The sequence below is a fragment of the Scyliorhinus canicula genome, chromosome 6 (assembly GCF_902713615.1).
Source record: "Scyliorhinus canicula chromosome 6, sScyCan1.1, whole genome shotgun sequence".
NCBI classification, from domain to species: domain Eukaryota; kingdom Metazoa; phylum Chordata; class Chondrichthyes; order Carcharhiniformes; family Scyliorhinidae; genus Scyliorhinus; species Scyliorhinus canicula.
The window spans coordinates 177559026-177577766 of record NC_052151.1 but is presented as its reverse complement, the minus strand read 5'-3'; the positions used below and the strand labels follow the sequence as shown (position 1 = coordinate 177577766).

General features: G+C 46.2%; 1 protein-coding gene across 2 annotated transcripts in view; it reads left to right on the top strand.

Annotated features, from left to right (window-relative positions):
- The window catches only part of LOC119967674 (transient receptor potential cation channel subfamily A member 1-like), a 311686-nt gene that overhangs the window by 62708 nt on the left and 230237 nt on the right, over positions 1–18741 (top strand). For both annotated transcript variants that reach the window (XM_038800496.1, XM_038800495.1), the window contains exon 4: positions 18554–18704. In XM_038800496.1, coding sequence (XP_038656424.1) covers positions 18554–18704 — 151 coding nt within the window. The remainder of the gene's footprint in view (positions 1–18553; positions 18705–18741) is intronic.

The window sequence follows — 18741 nt, the reverse complement described above, 5'->3', positions numbered from 1 at the left end:
CTACTACTGGGCGGCTAATATAGCCATGATAAGGAAATGGATGGTGGGTACGGGGTCGGTTTGGGAGCGGATGGAGGCTGCTTCGTGCAGGGGCACCAGCTTGGCAGCCCTGGTCACTGCTCCCCTGCTGCTCCCACCGGCCAGGTACTCCACCAGCCCTATAGTGGTGGCGGCTTTGCGGATTTGGGGCCAATGGAGGAAACATGCTGGGGAAGTGGGAGCGTCGGTCTGGTCCCCAATATGTGACAACCACCGATTTGTCCCGGGGAAGGTGGATGGCGGGTTTCGAGCATGGCGGAGGGCGGGGGTGGGAAGGATGGGCGACTTGTTCCTGGAAGGGAGCTTCGCGAACATGAGGGTGCTGGAGGAGAAATTCGGGCTGGCGAGGGGGACTGACTTTCGGTACTTGCAGGTGCGGGATTTCGTACGTAGACAGGTCCCATCCTTTCCACGCCTTCCACCAAGGGGGATCCAGGACAGGGTAATTTCCAGGGGTGAGGTAGGAGAGGGGAGAGTCTCAGATATTTATAAGGAGCTTATGGGAGCGGAGGACACCGGGACCGAGGAACTGAAACTTAAGTGGGAGGAGGAGCTTGGTGGGGAGTTGGAGGGAGGCGTATGGGCAGACGCTCTGAAGAGGGTAAATGCAACCGCAACATGTGCCAGGCTCGGCCTGATTCAGTTCAAGGTGGTTCACCGGGCCCACATGACGGTGGCCTGGATGAACAGATTCTTTGGGCTTGAGGCCAAGTGTGCTAGATGTGGGGGAGGACCAGCGAACCATGTCCACATGTTCTGGGCGTGTCCAAAACTCAGGGGATACTGGCAGGGATTTGTGGACGTCATATCCCGGGTACTGAAAACAAAGGTGGCGATGGGTCCAGAGGTGGCGATTTTTGGGGTGTCAGAAGACCCGGGAGTACAGGAGGGGATAGAGGCCGACGTTGTGGCCTTTGCTTCCCTGATAGCCCGACGACGAACACTGTTGGCCTGGAGGGACTCAAAGCCCCCAAGGACCGAAGTATGGCTGTTGGACATGGCAAGCTTTCACGGCTTGGAAAAAAATCAAGTTCGCCTTATGAGGTTCACTGTCGGGGTTTGCCCGGAGGTGGCAACCATTCATCGACTTCTTCGCGGGGAACCAATCGTGGTGGGGGGGGGGGCACGAGTAGAATAGTGTACAGTAGGGGGGAAGAATAGGCGGGTCTATTTACGAGAGAGGTACTGTTATTTACACTTTTTTGTAATTGTTATCTGCACATTAATGTATATTGTTACTGTTTACAATGCCAAAAATACCTCAATAAAACTGTTTAAAAAAAAAACATATTTTTCTTAAATACATTCAGTGACTCAGCTCCCACAGCCTTGTGGTAGAAAATGCTTCAGGTGTACAGATTCGTAAGGATAACTTAAGTTAGAAAATCTATATCCCCACCCCCTCCTCCGATGCTTGTCATCTTTCACACTCGAGTTTCCAATTTCCACTCTCGTAGAATACATCTTGGAATCTTCTCCCAAACAGCGCTTTCTCTTGGATGTTTTTCCTAAGGATCCACCTCCAGGGTTGCAACCTCTTCTTTTCATATTTGTCTGCCCTGGAACACCATGTACATTCAAGCTTCGCCTTCCGCGCAATCTCTCAGATATTTGCCAACCGAACACCACTGCTTCACAGGCCAGTAGTAAGGAGTCACCAACCTTTGGATCTCCTTGGACCTTCTTGCTTTTTGCAAACCCCCTTTGTTCAGGTTTTTTGAATCACCTTCTTTAGTTTGGTGTTTGCTTCCTGTTACTTTTTGCATTACTTGCTTTCTGCCCTTGTTCTGCCACTTTCAGTGGAATGCTTCTTACATATGACCTAAAACTGCCATTTCTCTTTGTGGGCCCCGTGTTGCAAGACAACAACATTTTTTTTTATCCCCTAAAATCTTATTAAAATGCAGGCATCTTTTAAAGTGGAACTAAGTCTTAATACCGAACTTCAAAAATATAAATTAACTTAAACCTTAAAGCCATATCTTATTCCTAACACCCACAAAATACAAATATAACTTTCTTAAAACTATCTCTATCATCTTTCCTCAGGACTCTGCACTGGGGACCTTTATTCGAAACCCACCATGGCAGTTGGTGAATACCCAGGTTGGGTATGGTGGAGGAGTGGATTAAATGGTCTTGGAGGGAACATTCTCTGTGGAATGCTGACAGTGGGAGTGAAGGGAAGATGTGTTTGGGGGTGGCATCATGCTGGAGTTGTCAAAAATGGCGGAGGATTATGCTTTGCATACGGAGGCTGGTGGGATGAAGTGTGAGAACGAGGGGGACTCTATCCTTGTTCTGGGAGGGAGTGGAGGGGGCGAGGGTCGTGGCGTGGGAGATGGGCCGCAAACTGCGGAGCAAATACGACGGAGGCGAAGGAGTTGAGAGAAAGGGGTGGAGTCCTTACAGGGTGTAGAGTGCGAAGAGCTGTAGTCCACTTAGCTGAGGGAGTCAGTGGGCTTGTAGTGGTTATTAGTGGCTAGTCTATTGCCGGAAATGGAGACAGAAAGATCAAGGAAGGGAAGGGAAGGGAAGATGGACCAGGAGAAAGTGATGGAGGGGTGGAAACTGGAAGCAAAATTGATTAATTTTTCCAGGTCCAGGCGAGAGCATGACGGGGCACCAAAATAGTCATCAATGTATCGGTAAAGGAGTTGTGGGAGGGGGCCTGGATAAGCCTGGAACAAGGAATGTTCCACATACCCCATAAAAAGGCAAGCATAGCTAGGTCAATTGCGGGTACCCATTGATGCACCTTTGATTTGGAGAAAGTGAGATGAGGTAAAGGAAAAGTTGTTGAGAGATAGAACGAGTTCAGCAGGGCGGAGGAGAGTGGTGGTGGATGGGATTTGTCCGGGCCTCTTTTTGAGAAAGAAGCGAAGAGCTCTCAGGCCATCCTGGTGTGGGATGGAGGTGTAGAGGAATTGCACATCCATGGTGAATAGAATGCGGTTATGGCCCGCGAACTGGAAGCTGTCAATATGATGCAGTGCATCAGAGGAATCCTGGATGTAGGTGGGGAGGGAATAGACCAGAGGAGTGAGGATGGAGTCAAGATAAGAGGAAATAAGTTTGGTGGGGCAAGAGCATGCTGACACAATGGACCTGCCGGGACAGCCCTTTTTGTGGATTTTGGGAAGTAGGTAAAAGCCGCAGAGGAAAGGCATCTGGAGGAAATGAAGTCGCCGACAGTGTTGGAGATAGTGGCTTGATGTTCAGTGGTCTGGTCATGGTCCAGGGTGTGGTAAGAGGAAGTATCTGAGAATTGGCGCTCAGCCTCTGCAAAGTAGAGGTCAGTGCGCCAGACGACAACAGCACCCCCTTTGTCGGCAGGTTTGATGACAAAGTTGGGGTTAGACCTGATGGAGTGAAGTGCAGAAAGTTCGGAAGGAGAGAGGTTGGAATAGGTGAGGGGGGGCAGAAAAGATTAAGGGCAGGTAACTGTCCCGGCGAGGGGGTCCACTTGGAGGCAGAATGTTGGAGGCACATAAATGGATCAGTGGAAGTGGGCATGGAGCCGAAGGCGACGAAAGAAGAGTTCAACATCATGTTGAGCCCGGAATTCATTGAGGTGGGGACGTAATGGTGGTTTAGCCATATAATACTGTGGTTGCAAGAGCAGGTCAAAAGCTAGGAAACCGTTGGCGAGTAACTCACCTCCTGACTCCCCAAAGCCTGTCCATCACCTAACAAGGCACAATCAAGAGTGTGATGGAATACTTTCCATTTGCCTGGACAAAGCAGCTCTACACAATCCAGGACAAAGCAGCCTGCTTGATTAGTACCCCCTCCACAAGCATTCACTCTCTCCACCAATGATGCACAGTAACAGCAGTGTGTACCATTACAAGATGCACTGCAGGAACTCACCAAGGCTCCTTAGGCAGCACCTACAATCTAGAAGGACGGGCAACAGATACCTGGGATACCGCCACTTGGATGTTTCCATCCAAGTCACTCACCATTCTGACTTGGAAATATATGGCTTTTCCTGCACTGTCGCTGGGTTAAAATCCTGGAACTCCTTCCCTAATAGCACAGTGGGTGTACCTACGCCACGTGGATGAGGCGGTTCAAGAAGACAGCTCACATCCACCTTCTAAACGGCAATTAGGGATGGGCCTAATTAGGCTGGCCTAGCCAGTGAAGCTCACACCCTGAAAAAATGAATTACAAAAAAAACTATTTAGTTAAAAACCTCTTTACTTCTCTCGTATTTCAGGTGACGTGAACACTGCACAGTTTAGATGTGGAATATGTGATGAGTGTAGGAATGTATGTATTTGGTGCAGAAAGGTTAAAAGCCTGGGTAAGTGTGTATTTGACTGCTGCAGTAGTGTTTTTAAAGAAACCTTGTTTGAAAGGTTTTGGGAATCAGGTGCAATTAAGATATCATAAAGACTTGAGCTAATGGAGTTTTGTTTGGATTAAGGGAGTTCCCTGTGGAGTTAATTAGATACATTCAGCTTAGTACAATTATGCCATTAATGGGAGGAGCTAAGGTACAAGGCATTTTGCAGAAAACAATTTAGTTATGTTTTAGATTGGGATGTGAGCAGAAGTCAAGCTCCTGCTCTCACTGCAGTTCACTTAAAGATATGCCTGTAGACAGATTAGCAGTATCTTTCCAAAGATATCATAATTGTTTGGCGGGAAGGTGAGCTGTAACCAGCTGATAAGCAGCTTCTGAAGAAATAAAGCTAGAATTTCTGCATGGTTCTGACTCGGGTATTTTCTTTAAAGCAGTGTCAATAGATCTCTCTTTCTCAAAGAGTATCCAAAAAACTTCTTTGTACAGAAGGTATTCCTGAGTGATAACTGTATTTGAAAGTGGATTGAGAACTGAGATGGTTTTGTTGTTTGAGTGTGAATAAAGATAGCAGTTATGAGTTATTGTGTCATTATTGTTGAGCATTGTGTAAGGGGTATTGTAAACTGCAAACCCTGCGACACATCAGGGAGGGGAAAGGTTACTTGTATGATGTTAAAGATATTTTAACACTATTAGTAATAAAGTTTGTTTTAATATCCCTATTTTGCATGAAATCATTCCTGGAGTGAGGTATCCGTTCCTCACAGTCTTACAAAATTAAAATAGAATATTGGGGTTTCTGTCCAGTATCTTAGCCACTGTTGGGGTCTAGTCTGGGGTTGTAATAAGTGTCCCACTGGTGCAGTCCCTACTTTTCCCAGTACTGGTGTCAGTGCTCCATGAGCCGGAAATCACCTCTGTCACACCAGTCTTTGAGCCATGAATTTATTTCTTTAATCTTATGTTCCTATGATAATTTGCATGGAGCTCAGGCAGTAATCCAGGGATGATTATCTTTTGAGGTTCTGCTTCTTAGTTTGGTGCGTAGCTCTTCATAGTGATTGTGTAGAACCTATTTCCTCACCCTGGCTATGTTGGTACTGACATGTACCAAGCCAAACTGGATCCTTCCCCTCTCACTGATAATTCATCTCCAGTTATGAGCAGGTGTCCCAAACCATGGCACTGGACAGACAATGTAGTCGTTTGGACTCTTGATCTTTGCTGCAAGGAACAGTGTCAATTCTCCCCTCTAAACTGCCCACTACATTTCATTTTTGCTCCACTCACTTGAATGGATGCCTGGAGCACTGCGCCGTGTTTTGTCAGCTCATCCATCCTGCAGCCACCACTCATCCAAACAAGCTGAAAAATCTCAAACCTGTTAGACAACTGCAAAGGGTCCCTTACCTGCTTCCCTTTAAGTCACACTCACCTGTCCCTGATGAAATCAGAATACTCTATCTCAACGGTTATAGAACATAGAAAAAAACATAGAAAAATGACTGCCCCCAGAACCATCCAGGAACCTTTCCCCTCCCTGATGTGTCGCAGGGTTTGCAGCGGAACCAAAAACTTACCGCAGATGTATTTGTCCTGGATCACACTAGCTTCCAAAAGCAGAATGCCGCAGCAGTGGCACATCACTTGGCCTGTGCGTCCTTTTTAAAAAAATATATTTATTCTCATCCTTTTTCGCATTTTCTCCCAAATTTGCACCCATCAACAATAAACAAGCAGTAACGAATATAATGTCAATCCCCATAGCACAACAACAATCCCACCCACCCGCCAAACCCCAAACAACTGCCGCATGTTAACATCAACAAATAACAAAGGGGAATCAGGAATGGCCCATAGTCCCCCCCACCCCCACTAATGTTTGATGCTATCCAATTCTTGAAAGTGCATAATGAATAATGCCCATGAATTGTAGAAACCCTCCATCCTTCCCCTCAGTTCAAACTTAACCTTCTCAAGAGTCAAGAATTCCAACAGGCCCCCGCTACACCAGGGCACAGAGTAGGAGGATGCTCTCCATCCCAACAGGATCTGCTTTCGGGCGATCAACGAGGCAAAGGCTACAACATCTGCCTCCCCGCCCGTTTCCAACCCCGGCCGGTCTGACACCCCGAATATGGCCTCCCGAGGGCCCGGGTCCAGTTTCACGTGCACCACTTTATTACCCTGAAAACCTCCTTCCAGTAATTCTCCAGCTTTGGACAGGACCAAAACATATGAACGTGATTTGCGTTCTACATCTTCTACCCTCTCAAAGAGTCGGCTCATCCTCGCCCTTGTGAGGTGTGCTCTATATATCACCTTCACCACCTTTCGCGCAGCACGGAAGCACAAGTGGGTAGCACTGTGGCTTCACAATGCCAGGGTCCCAGGTTCGATTCCCCCCTGGGTCACTGTTGTGCGGAGTCTGCACATTCTCCCCATGTCTGCGTAGGTTTCCTTCGCATGCTCTGGTTTCCTCACACAGTCCAAAGACATGCAGGTTAGGTGGATTGGCCATGATAAATTGCCCTTGGTGATCAAAAAAGGTTAGGAGGGGGTTATTGGGTTACGGGGATAGAGTGAGTGCTTAAGTGGGTCGGTGCAGACTCGATGGGCCGAATGGCCTCCTTCCATATTGTATGTTCTGATGTTCTGTGTTCAGCTGTATCAGCCGTACCTTGTGCACGAGGTGGAGGTGTTCTCTCCGGAGCATCTCACACCAGAACCACCCCTCCATACCTTCTCCCAACTCTTCCTCCTACTTTGCTTTGATTCCTTCCAATGGTGCCTTGTCCTCTTCCAAAATAGCCCCGTAAACCGCGGACACTACCCTCTTCTCCAGGCCCCCTGTTGTCAGCACCTCCACCAGCAAAGTGGACGCTGGCTCTGTGAAGTGCATAATGAATAACGCCCATGAATTGTAGAACTCCTCCATCCTTCCCCTCAGTTCAAACTTAACCTTCTCAAGAGTCAAGAATTCCAACAGGCTCGCTCCACCGTGAAGCTCTGTATCTCCATTCTGGCAAAATCTCGAACCTGGATGTATCTAAATATTTCCCGCTGCTCCCCCAGCCCATACTTTGCTCCCAGCTGCTTCAATCCTGCAAACCTACCCCTAAGAAACAAAGCTTTGTGTCTTAATCCCCTTCTCCTCCCATTTCTGAAATTTCCCGTCCCACTTCCCTGGCTCAAATCTGTGCTTCCCCGACCCTGCCCCCAACCCGAAGTGTTGGCGAAAATGCCTCCAAATTCTCGATGAAGCTATTATTAGCTGACTTCCTGAGTATTTCCCCGGGGCCATCGGAAGCAGCGCTGTTGATTGCGCCTTCCATCCCAACCCCCTACACAAACTCTCCTCCATTCTGACCCACTGGGAATCAATCCCTCTGACCCAGCTCCGCACCTTCTCCACATTCGCTGCCCAGTAATAATGCATCAGGCTCCGAAGAGCCAAACCCCCTGCCTGCCTTCCCCTCTGTAGCAGCACCTTTTTGATTTTGGCCACCTTCCTTCCCCATATGAACGAGGTAATCATTCCTTCAATCTCTCTGAAAAATGCCTTTGGCAGGAAAATCGGCAGGCATTGGAGAATAAACAGAAATCGCGGCAATGCATTCATTTTAATTGCCTGTACCCGACCTGCCAGCGACAGAGGGAGACCATCCGACCTTGTCAAATCCGTTTTCCCCCTCCCCACCAAAGGAGTAATGTTGTACCTATGGAGCCCCCCACAATCCCGTGCCACCTGCACCCCAGATATCGAAAATGAATCCCTGCCCTACGGAATGGCAGCCCCCCCCACCCCTGCCCCCACACCCGGCCGAGACATCACAAAATACTCACTTTTGTCTAGATTTAATTTGTACCCCGAGAAAACCCAAACACCCGAAGCAGGTCCAATATTCCCCCTATTGACGCACTCGGTTCCGAAACGTATAACAGCAAATCATCAGCATATAAGGACACCCTATGCTCTATCCCCCCAGCACTATCCCTTTCCATACCCGCGAACGTCTTAACACGATGGCCAAAGGCTCAGTCACGAGTGCAAACAGCAGGGACATCCCTGCCTTGTCCCACGGAGGAACGAAAAGTATCTCGAGCTGATGTTATTGGTGCAGACACTCTCCCTTGGCTCCTCATAGCTTTACCCAGTCCACAAATCTTGATCCAGTCCCAAACCATTCCAGAACTGCCATCAAGTACCCCCATTCTACCCGGTCAAATGCTTACTTGGCGTTCACAACTACCTCTATTTCCTTCCCCTCCGCCGGTGCCATAAACATGTTCAATAACCTTCTAATGTTTGAAAACAGAAAACAGCTGCCTCCCTCTCACAAATCCCATCTGATCTTCACCTATCACCTTCAGGAGGCACTCCTCCAGCCTACCTGCCAGTACGTTTGCCAATACTTTTGCGTCCACATTTAAAAGTGATATGGGCCTATACGACTCACACTCTGTTGGATTCTTATCTTTTTTAAGCAACAGGGAAATCGATGCCTGCCCCAAAGTTTGTGGTAACACCCCCTTCCCTATCGCCTCCTCAATCATCCCCACCATCAGGGGTGCCAGCTAATCCTTGAATTTTTTATTATATTCCACTGGAAACCCATCCGGCCCTGTCACCTTCCCCGACTGCATCCTCCCAATCGCATCTTTTATCTCCTGCTCCACTATCGCTCCTTCTAATGTAGCCCTGTCCCCCTACCCTAACCTCGGGTACTCCAGCCCATCTAGAAATTCCTGCATCTCCTGGTCTCCCCCAGGTGGCTCTGACCTGTACAGCTCTCATAGAATTCCTCAAAGACCTTGTCAGATCCGGAGCCACCACCAACTTCCCTGCTCTGTCCCTCACCTGAACAATTTACCCTTGCCGCCGCCTCCCTCTGAAGCTGACCCGCTAACATACGCCTTCTCTCCATGCTCGTAAGCTGCACCCCCCTTGCTCATCTCAGTTGGTGCACCGCCTTCCTGGTAGATAGTCGGTCAATGCTCGCCTGTAGTTCCTTCCTCTTTTCCAACTCCGCTGGGTCCCTATCTTCTGCATAACTCCTATCTACTCCAGCATCTCATCTATTACCCTCTGCCGCTCCAACCTCTCCTCTTTGTCCACCTGCCCTTAAATGAGATCATCTCACCCCTCACCACCTCCTTTACAGCCTCCCAGACAACTGCCTTCGACACCTCATAAATTGAAACCTACATATTCCTCAATTATTTTTTCAATTTTGTCACAGAACCCTTGGTTCCCCAACAGTCCCACATCTAATTTCTAGCCAGTCTCTGTACTACCACCACCTTCTTCAGTACCATATCCACCCAATGTGGAGCATGATTTGATACTACAATTGCCGAGTACTCTGCCCCTTAACTCCAGCCAGCAAAGTCTTCCCCACCAAAAAAAAAGTCGATCCGCGGGTATACCTTATGGACTGCTGAGAAAAACGAGTACTCCCGCTCTCTTGGGTGCAGAAACTGCCAAGAATTTACACCAACCCCCCCCCCCCCCCCCCCCAGCCACTATCAGTTTGTTTGTGTCCAAGTCGGGGATGGCCCCAAACACCTTTTCGCGAATCCCACATTGTCCCAACTGGGACAATATACACTTACCAGTGCCACTAACCTCCCCTTCAGCACCCCTGTCACAATCCCATATCTACCCCCCTGATCTGCAACGACATTCTCCATCTGGAACCGAACTCTTTTGCTGACCGTTATCGCTACCCCTCAAGCCCTTCCGTCAAATCCAGAGTGAAACACTTGGTTAACCCAGCCCTTTTTAAGGCTCACCTGGTCCTTCACCCTTCAGTGAGTCTCCTGCAGCATTGCTACATCGGCTTTCAAACTTTTAAGATGTGCAAGCACTCGTGACCTCTTGACTGGACCTTCCTAACCCCCTCACATTCCACATGACTATCCTAACTGCGATCTCTCACCGTCCACCTTCTTATCCACCATCATCATACCACCTGGCCCTCCCCATGAGCCTGACCTGCCCCTATCCATTATTAACATCGAACCCCTTTCCCCCTCCCAGAATCCCACCCCCCTGCGCTGCCTCTTGAAGAAACATCTCCCAGTATCGATCCCTTTTCCACCACCACCCCCTTGCTCGCCTCCTAGGCCCATTGAAACCTGCTAACCAGGCTCCAATGTCAGCAGCCCTCCTCTCCCCTCACCTCCATTCATTAGCTGACTTTAGTTAGCAAGTGCAGGTGCCCCCCTTCCTTCCCCCCCCCCCGCCCCTCCAAGGCGTTCCCTCCCACCCAGTCCCAGAAGAAAAAAAACAACAATCCTACCCTACAATTCACTAAAATAAGATATAACCGTCGCAACAAAGAATGGTAATCAACCCAAACAAAAACTTAAACTCTATAACAATATGAAGTGAAGTAAATTACAATACACGTCAATGAAAAGATAGTTATAGCATTTATACTTTTCCAGCTCCCCAATCAGTCCACAGTCTCTCTTCCAGCTCCGCTCCTCACGTCTGTCCCAATCCTTCTGCCTTCACAAGCGCCTCAGCCGCCTCCACTGTTTCTAAATAAAAATCTCTGGCACTGGTGAGTGTGCTTTACACTCAATTTGGCTCTGTTTCGTTACTTAGCTCTAGAGTCGCCAGGTATCGTTAAGATACCGCCACAAGTTTCAAGTTCAAGTTCAGACCAAGAACTCAATACACCAGTTAGTAAGTTCAAACAAGACATGTTTATTATAATACAGTTATCTACTAATTATGCATATAAAACTACAAGACTAGGCTAATCCTACCACTAACAGGCCAATACTTATCTGGAATAAGGGAACTGCCAGATCAGGGAACAACAGCCTCTTGCTTTGTTCTGGATCCGCAGGCTTCCAGTCGGTGTGGACTAAAGGGGTCAGGAGTGTCTACTCTCGTAGTGTGCATTGTATGACACTTACTTGATGGCGACTGCTGTTGGCAAGGCCTCTCCTTCTCAAGGTCTTCTGCTGCAACGGTGTTATGCTGGGACGGCTGGCTGGTCAAGGAGAGGCTGGCTAAGAGAGCTGGTCAAGAGAGCAAATCAGTTCTGGGACCTGTCTTATAGGTCCCAGGGGCTTCGTCTCCTTCAGGGTGGGACCCACTATAAACCTGCAATCGATTGGGTCTCTTCCCAATCGATTGATTTGAATTTCCCCAATAACGGGGCTGTCCCTCGATCACCGGCCGATTCCTTACATCTTATTGGTGCCCTTTGTCTTAGACTCTACTGGCGCCGGAATGTCTGGTCTTCCATAGAATGTTTAACTGTTGTGTCCATTGTGCCTGGGAATCATCGTAAATCGCTTCATTAATATGCGGAGCTTGTTAGTTACAATTCTGTCGGGTTTCTGTGGCAGCTAGAATACAGGGGATTCTGCAGACTGCTGGTTTCTTTGCAAATGTCCATTTTACCATGCAATCTTTGCGTTCTTCCATTTTGTACTAGAAAGTGGCCAACCCAGGTGGCTACAATACCCTGTAGGTTTTTTATGGAATGTCAGTATCTGAGTTGGTGGCTGTGAGTATGAGAACAAATGGAGCTGCTTCCTCATTGTAGCACTGGTGTAAGGTTGCACTCTATTTTCAGATTGGGTGCACTATGGCTCTCCAAGCAGTTTTTTGATATCTAGAAGCAGAACAGAAGGGAAAAGTAGGGATGAGGAAGGTGGTGTGTAGCTTCCATTTCTTGCTTGATGTCAGGATGAGAATGAAGAGGGAGTTGTAAAAGGACACATCGTTATCCTATAGAGTTTTGGTGGCACTTGAAGTTACCCCTCTGTCCGATTTTGCTCAACAACTCTCTTCACATGCCTCCTCACTGCTCTGTCTGAGGTATGCACAAATTTTCAAGCATTAAAATGGGGTCACAATGTGGAAATGTTTGGAAAGTACTTTACTTTCCTATCATGCTGATATTTTGGGCTTGGTTTCTGGCTGTAGTTTCTGTTCTTTCTTTTCCATTTTGATGCCAGCTATTCAGGATTCCACCACCCATGCCCCCCTTAGACATATTTTCTTTAAATAGCCCATTTGTATTTGCTGTAACATGAAACCTTTTGTCATTTAATCTCCTTCCCTCCGCTCTATCACAGACCTTCCTTTTAGTTCTTCTTCCCACCCTCTCCCCTATTTAATTTCTCAAAATCTATTACATTTCTAACATTTCCCAGTGCTGAAGTAAGATCACAAATCTGAAACTTTTCAGTAGAACTTTACAAAGAGGCAGTGGCTCCAGCTGTTCCCCCCACTACGACTAGTTTAAAAGTCAGGGCAAATCCACATCCTTCAAGATGATTTAACATCCATTGGTCTGGCAGCAGACTCTGCAGCACCAACAGGAGTGATGAAAGAGAACTGGGCAAGAGGTTGCTGTCAAAAACTGGTTGTAGGTTCTGTGACCCAGAACACATTAAATATTGCCTTGCTCAGCTCAATAGCTCAGTCTGCTCGTTAATATCCGATTAGCAGCCACACAGAAAGGAACTCTGCCCAAGTTGTACACTTCACAGAATCACCAAATTGATATGGCATAGAAGGTGGCCATTTATCCCATTGTGTCTGCATGGCTCACCAAATGAGCATTTTGACTTAGTGCCATTCTCCTGCCGTTTCCCTGTACCCTTCCACATTATTTCTACTCAAATAATCATCTAATACCCTTGATTGAACCTGTCTCCACCACACTTCCAGGCAGTGCATTCCGGATACAAACTAGTTGCTGTATGAAAATGATTTTCTCCTATCACATTTGTTTCTTTCGCAAATCACTTTAAATCTGTGTCTTCTTGTTCTCGATCCTTTTACGAGTGTGAACAGTTTCTCCCTATCTACTCTGGCCAGCCCCTTATGATTTTGAAAACATCTATCAATTCTCCTCTTGGCCGCCTTCTCTTCAAAGAGAACAGTCCCGAACTCGGCAATCTATCCTCATAACTGAAGCTTCTCATCCCTGGAACCAAACATGTAAACTGCTTCTGCACTATTTCCAATTCGTTCACATCCTTTCTATAGTGTGGCAGCCAGAACTGTACACACAACTCCAGCTGAGGTCTATCCAGTGTCTTGTATAACTTCAGTATAACTTGCTTGCTCTTGTACTCTGTGCCCCAATTAATAAAGCCTTCTTTATGCTTTATTAATTGCTCTCTCCATCTGTCCATTTTGCCACCTTCAACAATCTATACACATACACACACAGGGCTCTCTGCTCGTGCGCCCCTTAAAAATTGTGCCCCTATTTTATATTGTCTGCCAATGTTCTTCCTACCAGAATTGATCACCTCGCGCTTCTCAGCATTGAACTTCATCTTCCACCAACCGCTCACTCCATCAACTTGTCTATGTCCTTTTGAAGTTCTACATTGCCTCCTCGGTTTACAGTGCTTTCAGGTTTTGTGTCATCTGCAAACATTGAAATTGTCCACTCCACACCAAGATCTAGATCATTGATACATTTCACAAAAAGCAAAGGTCCCAATACTGACCCATGTGGAAATCTACCAACTTCCCTCCAGCCTGAAAAATATCTATTGGCCATTTCTATTTCCGATTACTCAGCCAATGTTGTATCCATGTAGCTACTGTTCTTTTCATTCCATGAGCAATGACCTTTCTCGCAAGCCTTTTGCGTGGCGCTGTGTTGAATGCCTTTTGAAAGACCATGCACAACATCAACAGCAGTACCCTCATTGATCCTTTTTGTTACCTATTCAAAAAGCACAATTTTTCTTCTAGATATCCATTCTGCCTCTTCCTAATCAACTACATTTTTCTATGTCGCTACTAATTCTATCCTGAATAATTGTTTCCAGAAGCTTTCCCATCACTGCAGTTAAACTGACTGGTCTTTAATTGGTGGGCTGGTCCTTTTACAGCCTTTTGTGAACAAGACCCCCATTAATACTGCTACTGTTGAACATTTTGAACAAGACTGATTCATCTATGTGCCTATCTCATCTTGTAAAGTCAACAAGACCAGAAAAATGTAATTGTGCGGCATCTGTTTTAAGCCTGCCAACCTCTGTGAAGGAGTACCTCATTATCCTGGATCTCACATGCAACACTATTTATTTTCTCTGGACTCTGTACTGTAAAAACCATCTTTCTTCCTTCCATCCATCTCTTTGTCGTCTGAGTGTGGAGGGAACGTTGCAAACCCTTCTCCCCACGTTTTGAGTGCTGCAAATATACTAACGCTTCAATCTCGAGTTTGATATGGGCCTATGAATGGAAACTTGGATCACGCAGAAACTGGGTGGCTTGGGGTACCTTACACTACCTCATTATTAAGAGGGAAACAAATCAGAACACCTATCTGTGTACTGACGGGTGATGAGAGGTAAAATTAATGAAGTTAAAATTAACCCCCTCCTGTCCATTACAAAAGACACTTTAAAAAAGAATGAAGCGTAAGAAAATCACTATTTTGCCTGGAAGGAATGTTTGGGGTCTTGGATAGTGCAAAGGGAGTAAGTAAAAGGGCAGGTGTTTTCTTTCCTGTGCTTGCATTGAAAGATGCTGTCGGAAAGTGATGTGGAATTAGGGATGACCGAGGAGTGGATCAGGATTTAGCAGAGGGATTTGAGCCTTCAGAATGGTGAAAGGGGAGGACAAGATGTGTCTGGTGATGGCATCGCGCTGGAGGTTGTGAAAATGGCAGAGGATAATCCGTTGAATACAGAGGCAGGTGAGGTGGGATGTGTTGACAAGGGTTCATACCAAAGCTATGGGTGGGGTGGATGGAATGAGACAGAAATGCATGAAATAGAATAGGCACACTCAAGGCTCTGTTCACCATCTTGAGGAGGAAGTCCTTTTTTGAGGAAAAAGCAATACATAGCACTAATATGCACGGTTACATCATCAAAATAAATGGGATAGAGACATTGAAACTGGGAGCATGGAATGGAGTTCTTACAGAAAGCATGGTTTGAGGGAGAATAAGCAATCACAACAGGGTTCCCACTGGGTCTTCACCTTCCAGACTCTATGGGCTGTATATCAGTAATGAGCAATCTAGGCTAGCGAATGGGCAATTATAAGTGGCCTTTCTTCTCCTCAGTGGACCATAAGAGCACACACACTAACGATGACCTCATGAGTAGGATCAGATACATTTAATACACGCCAAATATTTTGTATGAGATATAGAAAATGCTTAACTATTCATATGTTGATAGAATTATCATCAACTTCAAATGGTAAAAACAACAAGAAATTATGCTTTGATTGGATATAGAGCAGCACAGTAGCACAGTGGTTAGCATGGTTTCTTCACGGCGCCAGGGTCCTAAGTTCGATTCCTGGCTTGGGTCACTGTCTGTGCGGTGTCTGCACGTTCTCCCCGTTTCTGTGTGGGTTTCCTCTGAGTGCTCCTGTTTCCTCACACAGTCCAAAGATATGCAGGTTAGGTGGATTGGCCAGGCTAAATTGCCCTTAGTGTCCAAAAAGGTTAGGTGGGGTTTCGGGATAGGGTGGAGGTGTGGGGCTTAAGTGGGGTGCTCTTTCCAAGGGCCAGTGCAGACTCGATGGGCCAAATGGCCTCCTTCTGCACTGTAAATTCTCGGTTTTATGGATCACTGGTAGAAAAAAACTGCATGGATGGAAACCAGTGAAATCTGACAACCTTGCCCCGTGTGTGATGATCAACAAAATGTCTTGTGTGCCACCCTTAGAACCCTAATGGGCTGAAGTTTGCCCACAACTGCAGTAGATCATTCTCTGCCATTCCCACAACCATCATCAACCAATGCTGAGATTTTCTGATCCTGCCCCCTGTGGGGCAAAAATGCCCACCCGAGGCCAATGGACTTTTTGCTGGTCTGTCAAATTTCACCTCCCGTCCATGCTGATTCCTGTGGTGGGTGGTATCGGAAAATTTAGGCTTGCATCTTTCCCTCCCATTAGCATTCTAACTTTTTTTGGAACACCTCATTCAGTTTGCAAGTGTGCTCCTGTGCTCCTCGTCAGTTTTAATTTCCACCTTCATTTTGAATAGAAATTCAACGCAAGCTTGAAGAACAGCACTTTGCCTTATGATTGAGCACTTTATAGGCAAGCATTTTAGATCATAGCCTTTGCACCTGACACACCACCCCCAATTATGTTCTGTTTTTCTTTAGTCTACTTTTCTCCCTTCTATTTTCTCTCATTTCTTTTCATTTGCTTTCAAAAGACAGCTGCCACATCTTTTCTATACTTGACTCATTGCCACTTCCTTTGGCCTTTAATGGACCTTCTCTTTTGTTCTCGTTCCCACCTTCCCACTTTCATTTGCTGGAGTTTTATCACATTTCTAACTTTTCCCAGTCTGTTGAAATGGCACAGGCATGAATCATTGTCAGAGCTGCTGATTATTTCCAAAAAAATGTTGTTTTTATAAGTTTTATAAAATTGTTTGCCTGATGGGAATTGGAATCTATCTACCAAGATCCTAGTTGAAAATTGGGGCACAGCGATCAGTTTGTTCAGCAAGATGTGATGTGGAATTTTGGATAGAGTGGACACGATTCTCCCATGCCACGCCATACCGGAGAATCGATGTTTACGCCATTTTCCCGCACGACGCTGGTCCGACGCCGTCCCGCCATTCTCCCAAACGGCTTCTTCGGGATCTGCGCTGCGCACGTCGGAGAATCCGCCGAGAGGGCAAATGAGGCGCTTCACGCAGGTCCCGCTATTCTCCGGCCCGGATGGGCCGAAGTCCCGATGGCGTGACCCGGGGTCACGCATTCGCCATTCACCCCTGTAAAATTAAAAATAGGGTTGGGGAGGGTTGTTCGTGCAAATTTATTTATTAATGCATACATTAAATGAAACCATTGACAGGTGCAGTGATCCATTGGCTAGGCAAGGAATCTAGAATATCTTCTTGAAAATAAAATATGATTAAATTAAAACTTGTGACTCAATTGTTGAACCAAATGGTCTGGAGACAATGCAGAGAGCTCTGTAGATGGAGAAGAATGTAAATCAGAGACTGCTGGATATGCACAACTGCCCCTCCCCCCGCCCCGCCCCCACCCCTCCCAATTTATGGTCACAGTGGAGAAAGCTTCATTCTGGGAGTGCACATTTGTAGGTGAATTGTGAGTCTGGCCAGAAAAGTTATCGCATAATTAAATATCATCTGTATATCACTGAGGTTGAATTATTTTGTATTCCAGCAATGTGTTCTCAGAGTAGCGCCAATTAGATAGGGGTGTATAAATTTATACAATACAACGTATTAGTGAAGGCAACTATACATTGAAACATTTTTAGATCTCATTATTGTCCAGAATGACATGAACAATGTTAGAGTATAGCCCTTTATAATATGCAGTTCCCTAACAGAATTTCAACATTTATGGATACTGCTCTCGAGAAGTTAATTTACATGCAGTATGTGTGCACCATTATAGAATACTGCTAAACATTGCTATGATTGTTTTTGGATGCTGCATGCACTTAGAATTTGCACGGGTCTAATTTAGTGATGTGGGCAAGCATTTGGTATCCATTCCTAATTGCTGTTGAACTGAGTGGTTTGCTAGGCCATTTTAAAAGGCAGTTAAGGATCAACCACATTACTGTGGACCTAGAATCACATGCAGAGTGAGACTAGGCAATGATGGTAGATTTCCTTCCTTAAAGGGCATTAGTGAACTAGATGAGTTTTTACGATGATCAATGATAGTTTCAATTCGATGCTAGCTTCAATTCCAGATTTTGTTAACTAAATTTAAACTCCACCAGCTGCCATAGGGGCTGGTTTAACACAGTGGGCTAAACAGCTGGCTTGTAATGCAGAACAAGACCAGCAGCATGGGTTCAATTCCTGTACCGGCCTCCCCGAACAGGCGGTGGAATGCAGCGAGTAGGGGCTTTTCACAGTAACTTCTTTGAAGCCTACTTGTGACAATAAGTGATTATTATTATTATTATTATTATTATTAGTGGGATTTGAAACCATGTGCCTAGACCATTAGTCTGGGTTTCTGGATTACTAGTCCAGTGAAATTACAATTACGGCACCATCTGCCCCAGAATTAAGAATTCTGTGAGAATTATACAGAGAGAAATTGGTGTAACATCAAAATTTTGTAAAGGATAAGAATAAGTGAGCTTTTACAAATGCAAAATTTACTTTAGCTGGATATTGTGCCATTGCATTTAAAATTTCTTCAATTGGACTTTACTTTCAGGTTGCCCACTCAGGCGCAAATGAGTTAGCATCTTTGTTGGCCACAAATAAATTTGATATCAACCAGGGTGACAATCAGGGAAGGACTGCACTCCACATTGCAGCTGCTGTGGATAATTTTAATGGCGTTGAGTTATTGAGGAACAATAAAGGTAAACAAAAAGTAGTTACCGTGCTTGGTGGTGTCAT